Here is a 22,050-nt window from a genome sequence, read left to right on the forward strand (position 1 = left end):
AAAAGATTATTAAGGGGTTGGACATGTTCGAGGCAGGAAACATGTTCCCAATGTTGGGGGAGTCCAGAACCAGGGGCCACAGTTTAAGAATAAGGGATAAATGGCCTCCATTTAGAACGGAGATGCGGAAAAACTTTTTCAGTCAGAGAGTTATAAATCTGTGGAATTCTCTGCCTCACAAGGCAGTGGAGGCCAATTCTCTGAATGCATTCAAGAGAGAGCTAGATAGAGCTCTTAAGGATGGCGGAGTCAGGAGGTATGGGGAGAAGGCAGAAACGGGGTACTGATTGAGAATGATCAGCCATGATCACATTGAATGGTGGTGCTGGCTCAAAGGGCCGAATGGCCTACTCCTGCACTCATTGTCTATTGTCTAAGATGAGCTTCATTGCCTAACATCACAAAAACGACTCATTAAACTCAACACCCATAATGGCCTTATTTAAACAATATATAGTTGAACTGTCATCACTGCAATAAAATGCTTTCTAATTATGTTGAATGCAGAGATCCATTAGCGGGGGATAAAACTGTTACAATGGGTGCTAAAGGAGATTCTATTCACCGTTGAAGCACATCCCTACCAAATGCAAAATACAAATTTTAGATGATTTAATTACTTTAACTTCTCAGGACCATTTATTTTCTTTAAAATTCTTTGTCTATAGACAACTGTTTGACAACATTGCTCTTCATTTGGTTGCTTAGAAATTTTCAATCAAAAGCGAATGAGATTCCAATTGTTTTGCCTTCTTCTTTAGATTTAGATTAGATACAGCATGGAAACAGGCCCCTCGACTCACCAAATCCACACCAACCATCAATCACCTTTTCACGCTAGTTCTATGTTATTCCACTTTCCCGACTCCCTACACATTGGCCTCTTTTTTCAAAAAATACTGCTAATTAACCCTACAAATATGCACATCTCAGATGAGGGAGAAAACCAGGGCACATGGAGGAAAACAATGCAGTCATAGGGAGAACGTGCAAACTTCACATTGAGAGCACTCAAGGTCAGAATGTATTTGGATCTCTGGGGCCTAATTTAATTTAATAGTTCATCAATAAGAAAGAAGATTAATGTGATAATAAAAGTCTAAATCGTCATACTCTATTCAGCAAAATAATATAGTAAATAAGCAAAACAAAACAAAATCAATACTTTGCATACCTTTAAGATCCTGCAATAAAATAATTGGTATAAAGGCAGTAAACAAAATTAAATTAACCTATTTTGACAGCAGAACAAAGTAATAGGTATTAGTGGTAGAGCTCAATCTAAAAAGAAATAAAAACAGAAGGGATAAAATAAACAGAACTTAACGATGCAATTGTAATTTGGAAATGCATCCAAAATATGGCCCAAGGCAGAAAAAAAACTACCATTAGAAAAATCCTAGCCCAAGTTTAATTTTCTGAAAATTCCCAAATGATCATACAGTACCTGTAATCTAAAGGTTTCTCGCACTTGTCCGAAGGCTTCAGCCCCTCAAACATCTACAAAACAGATAGTGAACACATTGGAATTTAGTAGTGTCGCAATATTCAGAGTTGTCTGGATTTAATTAGTGAATAAACTAGGCAATCAAAAATCAATTCAGTTGTTAATATGCTGCTTCAAGCAGACTTTTGCCTCTCACTAAGAACCATTTACATGTCTTCAGCTGTACTCTTTACACTTTGTATAATGGAAATAACCAATTGCCAAAGATCGCAACCTCAATCTCTCTCTGTGTCCTCACCACTTGCAAATGGGGTGAAGACACGCACCCCAGAATATCCAATGGTCGGGCCCCAGCCATGTTGCTGCATTCTGCAACAGGCTTTGGATAGAGGCCTTTGTAGAGGCAAACCAAAATGTTGACATAATAATGTGGAATTTTAAATGGCATATCTAGCCTGGGTTACCCACATTTAAAAAAAAAGTTGTACGAAAGGGGGACAGTAACATTTGTTATGTTGAGCTGAATGGAGATGAAAATAAAGAATATTATTTGGTACTTGAGAAAGGAGTACATATATGTCACATGGAAAGTATAATGAAGGAATGGAGGTGGAACAGTGTGTACCTCCTCCAAAACCACCAAATGAGTAAGACCAATCTGAACGATAATTAATGAGTAATATGGTTAAACCTAATCAGAGGACTCATTTGTTTTCTTGACACAAACAATGTCAAATTTGTCAGAAAAAACCCCCCAAAATTACAAATGCTGGAAATCTGAAATGAAAACTAAAAATGTTTTAAAATATTCAGGTCAGGCAGTATCTGTGGAAAAAGAAACGGAGTTAACATTTCAGGATCTCACAAAGTGTCTTTGACTGAAAAAGCAATGCTGCATCGCTTTGCATTTCAGCATTTCCTAGGTTGTCTATGCAGCAAGTCATAATCAGGAGCAAAGAGGTCCTTCTACTAGGAGCAAAGAGGTCCTTCTACAGTTGTACCGGGCCCTGGTGAGACCGCACCTGGAGTACTGTGTGCAGTTTTGGTCTCCAAATTTGAGGAAGGATATTCTTGCTATGGAGGGCGTGCAGCGTAGGTTCACTAGATTAATTCCCGGAATGGCGGGACTGTCGTATGTTGAAAGGCTGGAGCGATTGGGCTTGTATACACTGGAATTTAGAAGGATGAGGGGGGATCTTATTGAAACATATAAGATAATTAGGGGATTGGACACATTAGAGGCAGATAACATGTTCCCAATGTTGGGGGAGTCCAGAACAAGGGGCCACAGTTTGAGAATAAGGGGTAGGCCATTTAGAACGGAGATGAGGAAGAACTTTTTCAGTCAGAGGGTGGTGAAGGTGTGGAATTCTCTGCCTCAGAAGGCAGTGGAGGCCAGTTCGTTGGATGCTTTCAAGAGAGAGCTGGATAGAGCTCTTAAGGATAGCGGAGTGAGGGGGTATGGGGAGAAGGCAGGAACGGGGTACTGATTGATAGTGATCAGCCATGATCGCATTGAATGGCGGTGCTGGCTCGAAGGGCTGAATGGCCTACTCCTGCACCTATTGTCTATTGTCTATTGTCTATTGTCACCCTTCTCCTCATGAAAGCAACCTCAACCGTTTTTCCCTTGCAAACTACACAATTTCCAACCTCCAGTTTCTCTTGAAAGTCCTTTTATGGACGGTTGCCTCCCAAATCAATGTCCATTTTTATCTGAAATGCTTAAATTTCTCAATCAAGTTGCCACCTTACAAAAGTTCTTAACGTGTCAAAATACATACAATTTAAAAAATAACAAATATTCTTCAGGTCTGGAGCCTTTTGTGTGCATGATGCCAGCATCATTCAATGCCATAACACTCATCTAGCCGGGACCATAGTAGTCTGATATTATTCCTTTCATTCAGTCATTACTACAGCACAACTTTGTTTAACCATCCCCCGTATATATGTTGCAGAGAAAAGCTAACAACTCAACTCTTATTCTGACTTTTAAAATCCTTTATTGCTTTGTCTTTCCTCTCCCCAGAATCCCTTTCATTCTTGCAATACTGAAAGTTCATCTGTGTTTTTCTATTGCTGTTTAAAAAAAAAACAATTCTTGATGGCCATACTTTCAGCTGTTGAGGCCTCAAGTTCTGGAGTCCTTTCTCAAACTTTTCTGCAGATCTTTCTTCCTTTAAGATTATACTTTCAGTCAACTGCTCAATTTCAAATTTGTTCAACTTGGCTCCTGCATGCAAAATGGGATTTTTACTTCACTAAAAAAGTGCTTTCTGCTTTGCACTAAACTCTCTGGGGGATGATAGGTTTGGTCGACTGGGCGCTGGTATGCTCTGAATTGGTCAAGTAGCCTCCTTCGGAGCCGAAACAAATCTATGATTCCATACACATTTCAGTACCACATCAGATGGTGTCTACGTACACAATAAATCATATCATATCATCATATCATATATATACAGCCGGAAACAGGCCTTTTCGGCCCATCAAGTCCGTGCCGCCCAGCGATCCCCGCACATTAACACTATCCTACACCCACTAGGGACAATTTTTACATTTACCCAGCCAATTAACCTACATACCTTAAATAAATAAATAAATAAACAAATCTCAGAAAATAAATGTAAAATTGAACTTACTTCCTCTCAAATGCAACAATTTCCTAAAGTAACACACTTCTAGATTTGCAAAATCCGTGTATATGCAAGCAAGTTGCTTTGGATTATTTTAACATACCTGTGTGAACACAGCATTCCTACAAGAGGAATCAAGGGAAGGGTTGTTACGATGCTCCATGGCGACCCGTCGATTTATATAGAGTTTTGGCATGTTGTTGGGTTTGTTCGTTTCTGAATCCTTGAGGCACTGTGCAATAAGAGCAGTGCGCCGTTTTGAAAGCAGGAGGAACTGCTTGATGTGCTGGTAGGCAAAAAAAAGGTACTTTATTTAGTCAATTTGTTGGCTGGGATTTTGCAGTCGCCAGTGAAGGATTGGGTCTCACTGTTCACTTTACTGACAGCTGCGACGTTTTTTGTAACTTTAGAATGGCTTGCTCTAATATGACACCCGAGACATGCTTTCTAGAGAGCATCAATGAGCTGTGCTACGAGCAGTGAAACTCCAACATAACACAGATTCCGATTAGTTTATTGTCATATACACCAGGGTGCAGAAATTTCTTGCCCATATGAAGCTCGTACGGTAAACAGCATACAATGACAAATGCAAGAGATGAATGGTGAAAGATCGTTGTGCAGTCTAAAACAGTGCAAAATATATGAAAGCACATTAATGGAATAAATGAATACGGTAGAGTTAAGAGTACATGGCAGCACCTCCAAGAAGGGGGTGTGAAAGAGGTGATTGGTTCAGAGTCCAACAGCAGAAGCTGGTCTTCCAATTCTGGATGTCCGGGCTCCTCTATCTTTTCCCAAAAGTAGAGGATAGAAAAGTGGCCAAGGTGGCAGCCTTGATGATACTTCCAAGTATAATTCATCCCATGTTACCTTGGCATTGGCTTAGGGTTCATATATATGCTGACAAGATGGTAGAGATTAAATCCTCAAAGATAAAAGAGATTACTTTTTATGATTAGGTATTCTAGGTTAGGGGAGCAGAATTAAGTCAAGACCATCACACCAAGGCTTCATGAAGCATTGATTATAAAGCAGACACTGCCGCTTTTTCCTTACCCGAGGATTCTGTGCAATAAATGGAGAAACCCTCAGGTTGCATAGCAAGGTCATGCAAACCATGAGTGAGACATGTTTCAGTAAAGAAAAAACAGCAGTTCCTGATCTTCATTTAAAACATATTGAAGAATTCTCATTAAGACATGCAAAATCTAAAAGGGCAGAGATTTAAAAACAATTTAATTTGCAACACGTAACTTTTGAAAGAACGGGAGGAACTACAAATCAGCCATTTATCAGGGTGGGTATTGGTGGTAAGGTAAAAGATTAGATATGGAGCAATGCATTGGAAACTAGTATTCAGTTCTCCACAAGTTTAGCCCATTATTTGTTTGATTTTTGTGAATGACCTACTCCTGCTTTTATTTATATAATAATTCTTAAGATCAAATCATACCTAGAATATTGAACCGTTTCGGGCAATGAATCTCTTAAAAGATTTAGAGGGCATACTCGTCAGAATTACACCAAAAATGCAAGGACAGGTTGGCCTATATTTCAAGCTGAACAGCTCACCTTCAAATGACCAAATGAACCCACAGTGTGGTCCCAGGCTGGCACCAGATGGTGAATAAGGCTGTCCAGGAGTTTAAGGAATCTAGGCAAGAAAATATTTCAATTAATATGGACAAAGAAGATAGTCACATTATTATAATTAAGCTTTTGAAAATTAAACACTCAAGCATAATTAATAAAAATTATACAGCAGAATTCTATCCACACGCTGTATCAATTACATTTCTATTCAGTCTAATGCTATTCCAAATTTTACTCAGACCTTTGCTTGGAGATGTCCATTTCTTCACTGCCAAGTTAAATTCCAATAACATTATTTGATGCCTGGTAATCCCAATGGTTTGGCATCTGACTCACTCATTTATATACTTAGTACACATCACCCGCGGACCAACTATCCATAGATCCATGTACTTGGCTGTTAATTGTTCGACTTACATGATTCGACTTGCATTGTGGCTTTATTTAATTTTTTAGTATTAGAGATACAGGATGGAAACAAGGTCCTTCGGCCTACAGAGTCTGCGCTGACCAGCCATCACCCATACACTAGTTCTATCCTAAACACGAGGGACAATTTACATCAGCCAATTGACCTACAAACCCGCATGTCTGGGAGGTGGGAAGAAACCGGAGCACCTGGAGAAAACCCACGGCGTCACAGGGAGAACGTACAAATTCCATGCAGAGAGCATCTGTAGTCAGGATCGAACATGGGTCTCTGGCGCTGTAAAGCAGCAACTCTACCGCTGTGCCGTCCTTTTATTAGGTTGGAAATGGGACGTTGGTGCCACTAAATCAGCCAAAGGATTCAAACTTGTCCCATAGACACCTACATCCTACCATCCCACCCACCAAGTTGCAACTAGTTCTGTGACCTTAAGCCATCTGGCTAGCACAACCTTTATCAGTATTCCGTTCACTACATTTATTTGTAATACAAATATAATATCGTAATTCCTTGAATGGAAAACTGTACATCTGTGTAGTCTATTAGGAGGAAGCAACAGTACAGTTATATACCTGTGGATAACCACTGCTCTTCTATATAACATATCAGGATCATGTCCCTCGAGACGTGGATAACGAACCAGGTTTGTTGATTGAAACATATCAATGTTTAATCCCAAGTCTCTCTCCCTTGAGGATCTGATCTTGAGACCATGTAGTCGGGCATCTATCCCTCCATCTGTTGGGAAATACTGAAGATGTTATCCTCTGAAGCAGATACAAATATTGACCTGATTTACAGTGGAGAAAAACCTCATTGAATGACTGACTTTTAAAGTGTAGTAAATAACAGGAGCTAATTAAATTGAGTGAGGGCTTAAGCTAATTTTGTGGATCAGGAAAGAAGTATACATCCAGGTAACTTAAGTTCATCTTCAGGGGAAATGATATCTTGTGTACCAAATAAGGGTTGTACATCAGTAACGAATTCATGACCTGGGGAAGTCATGTAGATTCCAAGGGGCGCACATGCAAATCGCCCATGATGGCTGGATTGTCGTATCTGCTGATTAGCAGGTTGATAGTGGTGCTTGTACATGTGGGCTTGTACGTGTGGGCTACAGCTTGTAAACCTGGAAGGTGCTTGACTTCGAAATGTGCGACCATCTGCCCTCTTGATCTACCAATAGGTCCAGGGGTAATTCGCTAATTTGCTGAATTGTAGACTTGGGTCCACTCCTTACATATCTAATCCATCAGCTTTGCACCAGCCGTAAATACACAATACATATTTAGCATGGCCATTTCACTTGAATGAAGTGGTGTACTTTTGTTTAAAAGATAGTCATGTTATTGTTCCCTTTTTCAATGTACATTTATGATGTAAATTAATTAACAGCAGTGTTATGTGCATTTAAATCAGTATATATTTAAAACGTATTTTAATTATTTTACCAACATTTTTGAAATGCCTTTAATCAAGTGTTAAAAAGTCTTACTCAGCACAAAGGCTTGCGATGGCATTGCCCGCAGTGATGTGGGAGTGGCACAGCCACAAAGATTCAGTGTGTCAGTGGCTAGCAGAAGTAGAGGCCAGCACAACAGGCCAATTGTCAAGTGCGAGCTTGCTCAAATACGATCCTGCGTGTACATTTAAAATGTCCTTGTAACTTTAACTTCAGTCTGGTTGAGGAAGCCGAGAAGAATATGGTACTCCTAATTTTTGTTCCCTTATCCATTTCCCTCTCATTGGAGATTGTTTCATCACCAAAGATAATTTGCCACGACAATTGCTTTCCTCACTTCACATAACTGAAGAACTTACCTACGCATTCTGGAATGCGAATTTCAATTATAGGAAGATGTACCATCATGTCCTCAAGAACACACAGATCACCAACTAAAGTTCTGGAAGAGAGAAAAAAAAAATACTAGCTGGTAACAATGTTTCAGTATTATACACATTGTTAGTTTTTTTCCCCATTATCTGAAGCGATTTAGAAAATTGAAAGTTATCATTTAAAAAATCCAAGTTATTAAAATAGAAACCTCATATTTCGCCTGGGCAGCTTGCAGCCCAGTGGTATGACCATCGATTTCTCCAACTTTAGATAGTTCCTCTGTCCCTCTCTTTCCCTCCTCCTTCCCAGATCTCCCTCTATCTTCCTGTCTCCACCTATATCCTTCCTTTGTCCCGCCCCTCTGACATCAATCTGAAGAAGGGTCTCGACCCGAAACGTCACCCATTCCTTCTCTCCCGAGATGCTGCCTGACCTGCTGAGTTACTCCAGCATTTTGTGAATAAATAACTTTGATTTGTACCAGCATCGGCAGTTATTTTCTTATATTATATATATGTATATATAAAATAGAAACATTGGTTTCTAAATTTCATTCTACAGGAATCATTACTGAAAATCTTAAATCCAAAGTTACCTTATCAAAATAGTGAATGCTAGAAAGCACGATTTCCTATTACGCTGTAACTACAAAGTACAATATATTTAATATGACATCTAACTTCTGTTTGGGTCAAATGTCATCCCTCTGACTGACTTGGTATGCAATTACTTTAGAAACCCCATGCACCCCCATTCAAAAGGGAAAAAGAAGACATGGAGAATGAAGATTTTAATTTGTCTGGAATATCCCAGAATTGGAGATATGATGGAGATCAGGCAATGGGCAGAAAGCAAGCAGAAGACGTTAGAATAATGTAGAAGAATTTGCTGCTTTACCAGAAATGTGCTTGTTTTAATGGTAGCAAAATTTTTAAAATGTTGATTTACTGAGGAATAGAATTTTGCATTACAATCTTCCATACGTACTCATCAACAGTGATATCATTTAACTTCTTTAAATTGTCACGTTCACCACCATATACTTGAATTTTCTTTGGCATGTAGTTGTCATCCGTTGCATCTACTGAGACAAATAGCTTTCTGCAAGAAAGAAAGCAGATATATTCCATTAATTACACTAAGTAATCCCTTGGTATTTTACTCATGTAACAGCTGTTTAGGATAATTGAGTTACACAAAAGTGTCTATTTTCTAATTAACCTAAGCTGCATATTCAAATAGAGACTAATTTGCTTATATTAGCAATATGATGCTGATTAAAGCATTAATTCCTCTTCTGTACATCCCAAAGTCCTCCTTATCTATGTATATTTTCTGGTTTCAAAAGAAAAATGGTGACTGCCTTTCAATTTAACAATTTCTTCCCCACACTTTAAATGATAGACCAAGGAACGTCTGAAATTATGAACACTGAAATATGATTCACACCAAGAATGTCAGTCCATTGAACAACAAAGATCAGATTGAAAATAATGATGATTCACAGCATAATCCGACTGCCTGTAAATTTGTGGGAAATTTCAAAAGGTAGAACTAAAATACAGATGATATTTGGACCCATTTAAAAAATGAACAAATGTGATTTGGTTTAGCATAGGTTTGGACCTAGAATTGTTGGAAAGGGAGAGATGTGGGGAATGGGAGAGGAGCGCAGAGAAAAAAGACAAGAGGACAGAGAAGGTACCACATAATCAATAAGAAATGAGAATACTGTATCAAGGGTACAAGTTGTAAGATGCACTGGGTAATTGAATGCACAAATTATTTTTCCCAGGGTAAGGGAATCAAGAACCAGAGAGCATAGGTTTACAATGAAATAGGAAAGATTTCATCGGAACCTGAGGGGCAACCTTTCCACAGAGAGTATAATGGATATAGGAAATGAGCCACTGGAGGAAGCAGTTGAGCTGGATATGACAAAATTTTAAAGTCATTTAGACAGACACATAGATTGGAAAGGTTATGGACCAAAATACAGGCGAATAGGATGCTTAGATGGGGTAACTTGGTTGGCATGAATGAATTAGGCCAAAGGGCCCGTATCCATGGTGTATGACTCAAATGAAAGCAGGGAGCTTAAAAAAAAAACCCAGGAAGAAGAATTAAGTGATAAAACTTAAAAACAAAATTGAAAAACATTCATTTTCACTTCAGGTTTAATGTTATTTCTAAGTTCCATATATTTAAGTATCGTTTTAATCCTTTGGATCGCCACAGGCGCACAATCTAAATATTCTTCTATTTGAAATGATGCATGTTCACTTATCAAACTAATTGTGCATTTTACTGCATATTAGGCATGGGATTATTAGAACATGAAACTGTTAAATCTAGAAATCGACTTTATACTTAAATTTTCATACTTGATAATGATGCCTTTCTTCATGTGCAATCGAATCCAGTGATGGCCCTGACTCCCCTCACTCTCCCAGAATGTGTCATTGTCTCCATCAGTCAAACACCACACATTTGCTTCATCCTGTCAAGTATAAGAATATCAGACATAAAACCGTTAATGAGTTTCCATGACGCGTGTGGAAGGAAGCCTTCCCCAACAAACGCCCCGCCTAGCTAGTCTTTTATTCTGCAATACACATGGTCTTTGTTTTACTTCCACCATATTCTTTCTCCTAATCAACTTCACCCAAGTCTGAGCTTCAGAAAAGCACTTCCATTTATACAATTCATTGTTTATATGGGTAAGAAGGGAGGGGAAATGAGGGACTTAAAGATGTTTTACCATTCAGATTTATTCTTCCGTTCGTTTTATGTCATACTTTCTATTTATTTATTTATTTATTTTAATTTTTTTAAGTCATGTAACGACAGGGGCCTGACGTGCAAATTATCATTTGTCTTTACATATACTCAGTATCTCTGGTCATGGCACAGAATGTGACTAGAGGAGGGATGGCTACTTGCCCAATCTCGTTTGTGAGTTGGAATGTTAAGGGGATGAATCATCCTGTGAAACGTAAAAGAGTCCTGACACATTTACATCAGTTAAAGGTGGACATTGCTTTCCTTCAGGAAACTCACTTAAATATATCTAGTCATTCACGTTTGCATGCTGGATGGGTTGGTGTAGTTTATCATTCCAGATTTCAATCTAAATCAAGAGGGGCAGCACTTCTTATTTGTAAACACGTGCCTTTTATCTCTTCCCAGATTGACGCAGACACCTTGGGCCGATATGTCATAGTTACAGGCAAACTATATAACACCCCAGTTACCTTAGCTAGTGTTTATGCCCCTAATTGGGATGACGCTGCATTCTTCACTAATTTCTTCTCCCGATTACCTGATTTAAATGTACATCATTTGATAATAGGTGGAGATATGAACTGTGTGTTGACCCCTAGCCTAGACCGTAGCTCTGTTAAAAATATGCCAACCCCTAAGGCTGCCCTTTCAATTCAGCTGTTTCTTGATACCTGTGGTATTGCTGATGTTTGGCGTACTCTTAATCCCACTGCTCGAAAGTATTCCTTTTTTTCAGCTGTTCACAAAACATTCTCACGCATCGATTATATCTTAATGGATAAGGGTCTCATTCCTTCGGTTCAGGAATGTGACTATCATGCGATCGCAATTTCTGATCACGCTCCCCATAAACTGAAGCTTAACCTACCAGCCACAAAACCTGGTTACAGGCCTTGGCGTTTCAATCCACTTTTACTTTCAGATAAAACATTTTCAGAGTTTATAACCATTTCTAGACAAGTGAACATTTACATGCCAATGCTGAAAACTGAAAAAGGCCATTCTGCCCTTAGAGCCTGTTCTGCCATTTAATATGATCGCCATTGATTAACTTTCCCAGTATCACATTTTCACTCCTTGATGCCTTTGGTGTCTAGAAATCTATCGACATCTTCTTAAATATCTCCAGTGTTTTGGCCTTCATCCATCTTCCACAATTTATGTTCTATCTATTTAAAGAAACGTCTTCATAACTCAGTCCTAATGTTTCGCCCCATATTCCAAGTCTGTGATCCCTCATTCTAGAGACCCCTGGTCAGGGAAAATATTCTTCTTGTATTCAGTCTCTCTAGCCAGACAGAATTTTGTAGACTTTGGTAACATCCCAACTGTTGTGCTCTAAATTTTAAAGAAAACTGCAGACCAAAAATATTGAATGCAAGCAATTTAAACCGTGGTATTTCCTTAGACATCTGAACACAGAAGAGATTAAACCATTAAAATTCACTGCTTTTGGAGCACTTGTAAACAAAATGTTAAGTGTCTGAGAAATGGTATTGCTGATGTTTGGCGTACTCTTAATCCCACTGCTCGCAAGTATTCCTTTTTTTCCAGCTGTTCACAACACTGTTAAGGAGTCAGCTGACAAGTTTACATTGATATGGCAACCTTTCCTTAGCTGTATTGATGCTTTAGGCTCTGATAATATTATGGTTGAGTAGTCTTTGATATGTGTGTATGTAATTAAAAGCGGAATTGAAGTATTAGAATGGTCCCTGTTATGTCTTAACATTCCCATTTTTCTGCTTCACTCTTGTCTGTTTTTATGCATGTTGGCGCCCTAGATAATATGGTGTACTGCTTTAAACCTCTAACAATGAATCTTTTTTTTGTAGTATTTATTTTTATCTTTAGCTATGATTATTTTACATCATTTGTATGTTTATGTTTGTTTATTTATTTACTTATTTTCCTTGCATAACTTAAGTTGTATACCCCCTGAATGGTACTGCGAGTGGGGGGGGGGGGGATATCTATCAGTTCAAATGTGTTCATGCATTGAATTGTCAAAGCTGTATTAACAAAAATTCAGAAATAAACTTTGTTAAAAAAAAAAAACTGTTTCAGCAGAAAACACTCTAGGGAAGAAAGAAAGCAGGTCTATCTTTTTAAACATTCTCTCATATGAAGCAGTGGCCGTAAAGATAAATTCCATGGGCACCAAACTAAGGCAAGATCTTACCGAGAAAGAAGAAGCATCCATGCTGTCAACTAGATGTTTGACACTGCCTAAGCTTTCATCCTCCTTCCCGATGCGGTCGTAGAAGTAATGTACCAAGTCTTCATCGCACTCGAATGTCCAGGTGGGAGGGACAGACCTACACCCAATGACAAAGTTAAACTTCAAGTGCATTCATTAGATTCCCGCTAGAGCTTGCTACAAAAACAAAACATGAGGCGTAGAAGAGCTTCTGTAAAAAAGCTCTCCACAGAATACACTTCCAATCTAATCAGTAATTTGAAGACAAGCAGTAAAAAGATGCAGGTCACTCTGCAGAACAATCAAATCGAAGAACATGGCACTCCCGGATCTTTCCATGAACTTTCCAGGGAGGTAGGCACTAGCCTGGAAGGCAGCTCACTTCTTTGTTCTGAAATTCTGTGACATTGCCAAGTGAAAAGAAAGTAAATGAAAAGTTAAGATACTTAACAAGCAAGAGAATAATTTCAGTGGATAGACTATGGTCAAAGGATTAAAAAACCCTTTACGCTAACCATCTGGGCTCCAATGTATCTGGCAAAGATGTAACCAAAACTAATATTTTTGTAATTACTTCTCCAGTCTGACTCGGTGATAGGTGCGTAATCTGGCAGGCCTAATGACAGCAGTCAAATAAACCCTGTGCAAACAGTACATTGTTAGATTGCAAGCAGCTCTGTATGCCCGCACAATCAATGAATTCTTAACTTCTCTGGAGCAAGTCTAGTCTTCATCATGGTAATCAGAAAAAAAGTGAAATGGAAAAAAGAGTCAAAGGGAACAAGGAAAATTTAGTTTGAAAGTCTCAGGGAAATAATAGGAAGAGTGGGACTGATGGAATTGCGCTAAAGGGAGCCGGCATAGTCTCAATAGGACAAATAGCTTCCTTCTGCACAGGAATAAATAAATAATAAGCAGGGCATGCAAGAGCTCGAAATAATACCTGCCCTGGTAGATGCTGAAATTTAGATTGTGTATTGTAGTTTAAATTTGCATTCCAACATATCAACTTACAGCAGCATTGAAAAACATGAACTGTAACTTAGCAGGGGAAACGTAGGCACTCTAACCATACACCCACCTTAGTTTGTGCACTGCGGCATCATCCCTGGCAGCTACCTTGGGCTTTGCACCCAGGTGTAAAGAATATTGTGCATCAACAACTTGCTCCCATCTAAACCAGAAAACAAAAATATAACCAGAATAGTTGTCTAAAGCTATTATTACAGCTGATCATGAACTAGTTCAGATTATGCTTTACATGGAAGAAAAGTGTGATGTTTGGTGGACCGTGTGGAGTGGGAGGACCTGTTGCTCCTCCCGTGCAGCAGGTGGCATTGCACAGGACAAAGGGAGATGTTTTATACATGGTTATCTCTGCCTGTACACAGTGTGTGAGTGTAGTCAGATTGTGTGGTTGCAGCCATTTTTAGCTGTCTTGCTGCCAGCATTGAGAATGTAATAAGGACTTCTGTTGTACCTTGAAGACCCTCAAGTTTTATACAGACATGGAACAAGAACACGAAAAAAAGTTTAAAATGTCATGAGTAATCAGTTTAGGAATAGTTTCTTAGAGGAACATAAAAAAATGTACAGGCTTCGATATTCATTACTGCCACTTGATTAAAGTTTGTTAGGAAATGATTGAAATTAATAATATGCACAGATTGAAGAGTATCAAATTTCCTTCACAAACATCCAGAAATATGGGCCTTTCATCACTTCTCAATCAGTAGGTATTTAAGTACAGCAGCATGCTCCACACAACAGGAAATTCCTGTTCATTGTTAAGAGGTTTATTGGTTGTAGGTGAGAAGACATGCATTCAAAAACAACCTTGCATTTAATTTCTAAACTTCTCACTTGTTTTTAAATCTTCACAAATTCTGCAATAGAATTGGCAGGTTTTAAAATATTGTAGTTTTAAATGTGCTATACAAATAAAATTGACTTGACTTGACTTCGTGGAAATCTAGTAACTGTATTAAATGTGTCCTTAAGGTGGAGTCAGTGGATCAGACCAAAGGCTGAAAAAGGAGAGGGTTAATGCTAATCCAACCATGAAATCTTTGTATTCCTCATAGGGGATAAACGTTAACTTATCAAAACACCAGACGCAATTTGTACTTCCCTATGGTGGATGGGACCTGCAGAAAAAAGTCAGAAAAAACAAAGTACATAAACAAACTAGCAGGCTACCAGTCACACTTTCACCAATCACAATCATACTTTATTTTGCAACATACGAGGAACTCATTTGCCGTACAGTCATAACAATAAAAAGCAACAGGACACACAAAATACATTTTAACATGAACATCCACCACAGTGACTCCACATTCCTCACTGTGATGGAAGGCGAAATAAAGTTCAATCTCTCCCTTCTTTGTCCTCCAGCGGTCGGGGGATCTAACCTTCCATTGACGGGACGATCTTGACTCCCGTAGCGGGCCTTCCTCATCGTGGCGATCCAGCTCCTGCATCGAGGGTGGGGGGTTCCCAGCTCCCCCGCGCCGGGCGATCTACCCCGGGTCAGGACTAGTCGAACGTTGTGTGGCTTTTGGAGCTCCCGACCGGTCTGTACACAAAATTGCGAGTTCCGCGATGTTAAAGTCCGCAGGTTGCGGTTGGAGCGTCGATCCAGGCAAGGGATCGCACGCTTAGTCGGTAAGCCCACGTCCCGCGGGGGCTCAAAGTCAGTCCCAGGCAAGGCCTCCAGCTCCACGATGTTTGGCCACAAAGCAACCAGAGATACGATCCGGAAAACAATTGCATCTCCGGCAAGGTAAGAAATTGAAAAAAAGTTTCCCCCGACCCCCTCCCCCACATAAAACAAACCAGAGAACATTTACACAAACTTTTAAAACTTACCAAAAATAACAAAAAAAGTTTGAAACCGACAGACAGGTAAAGGAAGTAATTGGGATATTTGAATGGGATCTTGAGGGAGTGAAACTCTCCTGAACACAGATGTCCAGAGAGAATTGTGAGGTTAAAAAAAAATGTTTAAAATGTATCAAGTCCTACACTCTGGAATTTCTCTCTGAATATTTCTGCCCATGTAGCTTGCTTTCTTAAGAGTGTAAAACCTACTTCTTACCCTCCCTGACCATGATTTAATTTGTTCTAACATTAGCATTCACTATCATAACGTTTAACGGACAGGGAGAGGATAGGTTTCGAGGGATATGGGCCAAGCACGGGCAGGTGGGAAAAGTGTAGATTGGGTATGTTGGTCAGTGTTGGCAAGTTGGGCCGAAGGGCCTGTTTCCACCCTGTATGACTCTATGATTTATATTTAATTGAACGTTAAGGAGCTTGGGACGGTTCTCGATGTTAAATGCAAGTTGATGATACATTTTATATGATATACAAGTTTACACACAGACATTGTATTTGAAGTTAATGTTAAGTCAAGTCAAAGTCAAAGTCAACTTTATTGTCAATTTTCAGTTAGTTTACACAGACAGAAAATCGAAATACTGTTTCCCACAATCCCGAGGAATAAAGTGCATTAAATTAAGTTAAAATTAAAAAGGCACAGCAAACAACAATCAATATAAAATATAGTCACTTCAATGAAAAAAAAGATGAAGATGAATATATTACAATAAAAAATAATGAACAGTAGTGCAAAGCCTGTCCATAGCAGCGTTAAAAAAAATGTCTGGTGCTGGATGTGCGTGTGTGTGGGGTGTTAAAGTCCAGGTCCAATGGGGGCAGGGGAGAGAGGAGGGAGGGAGGGGAGAGAGTTCAGCATCCTGACAGCCTGTAACTAATTTAACTTGGCATTAAAACATTTCATTCTACCTGGTACATGGTCTGTAGTCATAGCCAAAAAGCTGCTGCTGTTTCTGAAGCCTTTCAGGAGTTTCTACTGGCACAAGCCGCTCACCACCTTCAGGCTGCTTACATAGAAGAATCCATCCTTCTTTACTCTGACAACTGCTGTTGTACTCTTGTATTTGCTCCTGAAGTATCATCAAAACAAATGGTTATTACTCAAATGGATAATTCATTCCTCAGAAGGTCTGTCTACATTATATTACGAGATTGAGAGATTTATTTTGCAATTTTGATACTGGCTTCAAAATCACCGCTATAATTGGAAGAATCCATGGCAACTAAACGTCTCAAGTAAAGCTTTGCTAATCGAACATAATCCAATATTAATTGGGACTGTTAGAAAAAGCCAATTAGTTCATTAAGGATAAAGACAAGCAAATCTTTACAAAGAATTTAAAGTATGTTGTGCCTGCAGTTCTATAACCTTGGTAGTTGATCATACTACTTCCTACTGCATTCCAAAAGCACCAGGTTAAAAGACTTGTTCTGTGTGGTTCACTACAAAACCATGCTATCATTCTAAAAATAGAAATACAATGCTTAAAATACGCAAAAATTACTTACCAACATTGCCTATAAACAATACGTTGTTCGAGAATGTAGTTAAGTAATTATTGAAATGATTTATAGGGCAAATGAAGTGGAGACACAGCACCAACATTACGCTTGACTGAAAAGCTATCAAGTCTGAGGTTAATGAAACCCACAAGAAAACAAAACTACTTTTCATCAACTGTTCTGCAGCTCAATTCAAAATTGAGTATGTTGCTATTAATGCAAATAAAAAAACAATCTCACAAATGAATGTCAACTCTGAAGAAATGCACACTGTGGAAAAGTGTCTAAAATATTTTCAAGAATGTAGCATTTAAACATAAACCAGTACAGCACGAATAGGCCCTTTGGCCCACATGACACCGAGACCAATTCTTATCTGCTTGCACATAATCCATATTCCTTCATTCACCGCATATCCACGGGCCTATCTAAAAGTGTCTTAAAAGTCACTATCAAATCTGCCTCAACCATCACCCCCAGCAGTGTGTCCCAGGTGCTCACTATCCTCTACGTAAAAGTCTGGCCCCGCTCATCTCCTTTAAACTTTGTCCCTCTCACCTTGAAGCCATGCCCTATAGTATTTGATTTTCCATCCTGTGAAAAATATTCTGACTGGCTATCATATACATGCCTCTTGTAATTTTATATACTCATATCAGGTCCACCCTCAACCTCTGCCACTCCAGAAAAAAACAATCCAAGTCTGCCCAACCTCTCCCTGTGGCTAATATCCTCTAATCCAGGCATCATTCTGATAACCTTCTCGGCTCCGATTTAAACAGTTAAAAAAACAATAAAAACATTTAAGAAGTTAAATCATCAGTAAAAACCAGGAAACAACTGTCATAAGGTTCACCTGATCCAGCTTCACCCAGAGACCATGGCTGTTGCAGTATTCCTCGCCTGTGGCTTTGATGCATGTTCCTCTCTTTAACTCAATATCAAAGAGTTTTTTGCGTTGAGACTGGGAGGCTAACTGCCAGACTGTAACGTACTGGGATCTCCCAAGTGATGCACTGGAAATGGTGGAATCTTTCCAAAATTTGTACAAGACCTCTCTGGGGACATAACACAGAGCTTCTGGCAAAGGTTTGCTGTTCCTGAAGCAATCGATGCTTTCAATGAGAAATCTGATCCTTCCCAAAATGTAATGTGGATTTTCAGGATTCATCGCCGTCTAAAATGAACAAGACACTCAGATTGTTGATTTATCATTATTAATGTGAACATTATTCATCCAAGTTCAGTTTCAATTGCATGAAGAATAGGAAAGACAGCATTGAGTACTAACATGTAGCAACTTCTGAGTTCAATTACTTTCCCTCCCCAAACATTCCCTGTCTTACCAAATTCCATCAAAGCACCTCAATGACCTTCATCACTTACATTGGGAGAAATTCATAGGTATACTTGAAGCGAGGATCCTACATTTGGTTCGTAGCCAAATGCAGAATGTTTATTGCAAATAGGTCAGCTGCAGAAATGGAAAGCAAATGCTGACAAAATAACAGAGGATGCACTGTAGATGTACATAACTTCAAAGGTCTGCTGAAGATGGAAGGCATCTTCAGATATGCCAGTACAAATAAATCAAATTGCTAACAAGCAGCAAATACTTCAAAACAAACTATCCCAAAAGAGCTGGTATAGAAGATGAGAAAAGAAGGGAGGGGTGGGGGTGGAGAAATCAGAAAAGGTTCAATAGTTGTGCATCAATAGTTTACATCAAATGCCTCACTTTATGACGATGTTGCAAAACACTCTTTACCGCGGATAACATAATGATGCATTCATATTATAGCAAAATAGTCTGCAATACTTCACTCAGGATTATCCAACATGAACTGACACAAGGATGCAACAGGGCAATCAAAATGCCAAAGGTGAAATAGGGACTATTAAAAATGCCAGGAATGCCGGAATTAGAAGATTGCAGGAAATTGCAGAGAAAGAATGGGGGAAGTCTATGGAAAGATTGGAAAATAATGAACATTTTAAAATCATTAAACCAATAGGAGAAAAAGGGAGCAAAAACAAACTGCTGGAGAAACTCAGCAGCATCTGACCATCCCTCTACCTCCACAGATGATGCCTTAACTGCCGTGTTCCTCCAGCCATTTGTTTTTGCTCAGATTCCAGTATCTAATCTTCGAGGCCTGGAAAAAATTCAGCAAGCAAAGGGGTGATGGGTGAACTTTAATACAATGCCAACAGAGCTTTGCAGAACAATCATATGGAGTACATCAAGGGCAATCAGCCAGGAGTCCGTTGCAAAGCCAAGGATGAGGCTATTAGCAGCAGAGGAGATGAAACTGAGGGCAGTGTTGGGAAAAGCTCACGAAAGGAAGGTACAATAGCCTTAGTAACAGCACAGTGGACTAAAGTCTTTAGAATTTGAAGATACTGTATGGAAACAGGCCCTTCGACCCATGGAGTCTATGCCAACCATCGATCATCCCGTATACTAGCACTGTCCTACACACTAGGGATGATTTCCAATTTACAGGTCAACTAACCTATAAACCTGTACATTTTTGGAGTGAGCGAGGAATCCAGAGCACCCAGAGAAAACCCACACCGTCACAGGGAGAACGAACAAATTGCGTACAGATAGCAATTGCAGTAAGGATCGAACCTGGGTCTCTGGCGCTATAAGCTAGCAACTCTACCGCTGCACCACTGTGCCTCCCTCTTGCAAGGCCAAACGTGACATCTAAATTGTCAACAGCCTGGTTCAATTTCAAAAATAAATAAGGAAGAAACATGAAATGGGGGATGACTACAGAATAGATTTTCCTGACAAACACACAAACTAGATAATGCAACAGTAACAACTGAATTTTATACAAAAAATCATGAGAGGAATAGATCGGGTAGATGCACAGAATCTTTTGCCCAGAGTAGGGGAATCGAGGACCAGAGGACATAGGTTCAAGGTGATGGGAAAAAAAGATTTAATAGGAATCAGAGGGGTAACTTTTTCATACAGAGGGTGATGGGTGTAGGGAACAAGCTGCCAGAGGAGGTAGTTGAGGCTGGGACTATCCCATCGTTTAAGAAACGGTTGGACAGGTACATGGAGAGGACAGATTTGGAGGGTTATGGACCAAGCGCTGGCAAGTGGGACTAGGGTAGCTGGGACATTGTTGGCCAGTGTGGGTGAGATGGGCCCAAGGGCCTGTTTCCACACTGTATTACTCTATGACTCTGAAGAACTATCAAGGAGTCAATCCCTATCAGAACAGAACCACCCAAAGCAGAGAATAGCAATTTTTTTTAAAGATCTTAAGTTGGACAAAAAACTAAAAAGGTTGATGAGGGCATATAATGCGAGGGTTGGCTACATAGACATCAGCAAGCATTTGATAAGGTTCTGCGTGGGATCCAGGGAGAGCAAGCCACAGGATAGAGAATTGGCTTCATGAAAGGAAGCAAAGGGTGGTGGTTGAAGGTTGTTTTTCAGACTGGAGGCATGTAACTAGTGGTGTGCCTCAGGGATTGGTGCTAGGCCCACTGCTGTTTGTGGTTTATGTCAATGATTTGGACGAGAATGTACAGGTCATGAGTAGTAAGTTTGCAGATGACACAAAAGGAGGTAGCAATGTAGATAGCAAAGATGGTTATCAAAAATTGCAGCATGATCTTGGTTAGTTGGGCAGAGGAGTGATTAATGAGTTTAATATCGACACGAGCAAGGTGTTGCTTTTTGGGAAGTCAAGCCAGGGCCTTCAGTGACTGGCAGGGTTTTGGGGAGTGTTGTAGAGTAGAGGGATGTAAGAGTGCAGGTACATAGTTCCTTGAAAGTGGCATCAAAGGTAGATAGAGTGATCAAGAAGGCTTTTGGCACATCGGCCTTCATCAGTCAGAGCACTGAGTATAGACATTGGGATGTTATGTTGCAGATGTGCAAGACATTGGTGAGGCCACATTTGGAGTATTGTGTTCAGTTTTGGTCATCCTGTAATAGGAAAGATTGTGCTGTTGTTAAGCTGGAAAGGGTGCAGAGAAAATTTACGAGGATGTTGCATCGAGGCCTCAAGCTACAGGGAGAGGTTGAACAGACTAGGACTTTAGTCCTGGAGTAGAGGAGGATGGTGGGTGGTCTCAGAGATGTATACGATAATGTGGGGAATAGATTAGGTAAAAGATCATGTGCATTTATCCTGAGTAGAGGAATCAAGAACCAGAAGATAGACACAAAATGCTGGAGTAACTCAGCGGGTCAGGCAGCATTTTGGGAGAGACGGAATAGGTGACGTTTCGGGTCGAGACTCGACCGAAACGTCACCCATTGCTTCTCTCCCAAGATGCTGCCTGAACCGCTGAGTTATTCCAGCATTTTGTGTCTACCTTCGATTTAAACCAGCATCTGCAGTTCTTTACTTCACAAGAACCAGAAGACATAGGTTTAAAGTGAAAGGGAAAAGATTTAATAGGAACCTGAGGGGCAACCTTTTCACACAAAGGGTGGTGGCTAAATGGAACAAGCTGCCAGAGGAGATAGTTGAGGCAGCTATTGTCACAGCACTTAAAAGACATTTGGGCAGGTACAGATAGGAAAGGTTTAGAAGGATATGGGCCAGACACAAGCAGGTGGGACTAGTGTAGATGGGGCATCTTGGTCAGCACAGGGGAATTGGACTGAAGGGCTTATATCCACTGCTATTTGACCTAAAACTCAGGGAATGGAAATAAAACGGTTTAGTAAGT

At 39.7% G+C, this 22,050-nt stretch overlaps 1 protein-coding gene across 3 annotated transcripts in view; it reads right to left on the reverse strand.

Annotated features, from left to right (window-relative positions):
• The window catches only part of hectd3 (HECT domain containing 3), a 47,611-nt gene that overhangs the window by 24,719 nt on the left and 842 nt on the right, over nt 1–22,050 (reverse strand). For all 3 annotated transcript variants that reach the window (XM_078408421.1, XM_078408422.1, XM_078408420.1), the window contains 11 exons: nt 18,197–18,517; nt 16,747–16,907; nt 14,018–14,110; nt 12,919–13,054; nt 10,337–10,452; nt 8,940–9,053; nt 7,937–8,019; nt 6,685–6,850; nt 5,662–5,743; nt 4,190–4,372; nt 1,448–1,500 (listed from right to left, as the gene is read on the reverse strand). In XM_078408421.1, the coding sequence (XP_078264547.1) occupies nt 1,448–1,500; nt 4,190–4,372; nt 5,662–5,743; nt 6,685–6,850; nt 7,937–8,019; nt 8,940–9,053; nt 10,337–10,452; nt 12,919–13,054; nt 14,018–14,110; nt 16,747–16,907; nt 18,197–18,511 (1,502 nt within the window). In that variant the 5' untranslated portion in view covers nt 18,512–18,517. The remainder of the gene's footprint in view (nt 1–1,447; nt 1,501–4,189; nt 4,373–5,661; nt 5,744–6,684; nt 6,851–7,936; nt 8,020–8,939; nt 9,054–10,336; nt 10,453–12,918; nt 13,055–14,017; nt 14,111–16,746; nt 16,908–18,196; nt 18,518–22,050) is intronic.

The sequence above is a fragment of the Rhinoraja longicauda genome, chromosome 11, assembly GCF_053455715.1.
Source record: "Rhinoraja longicauda isolate Sanriku21f chromosome 11, sRhiLon1.1, whole genome shotgun sequence".
NCBI classification, from domain to species: domain Eukaryota; kingdom Metazoa; phylum Chordata; class Chondrichthyes; order Rajiformes; family Arhynchobatidae; genus Rhinoraja; species Rhinoraja longicauda.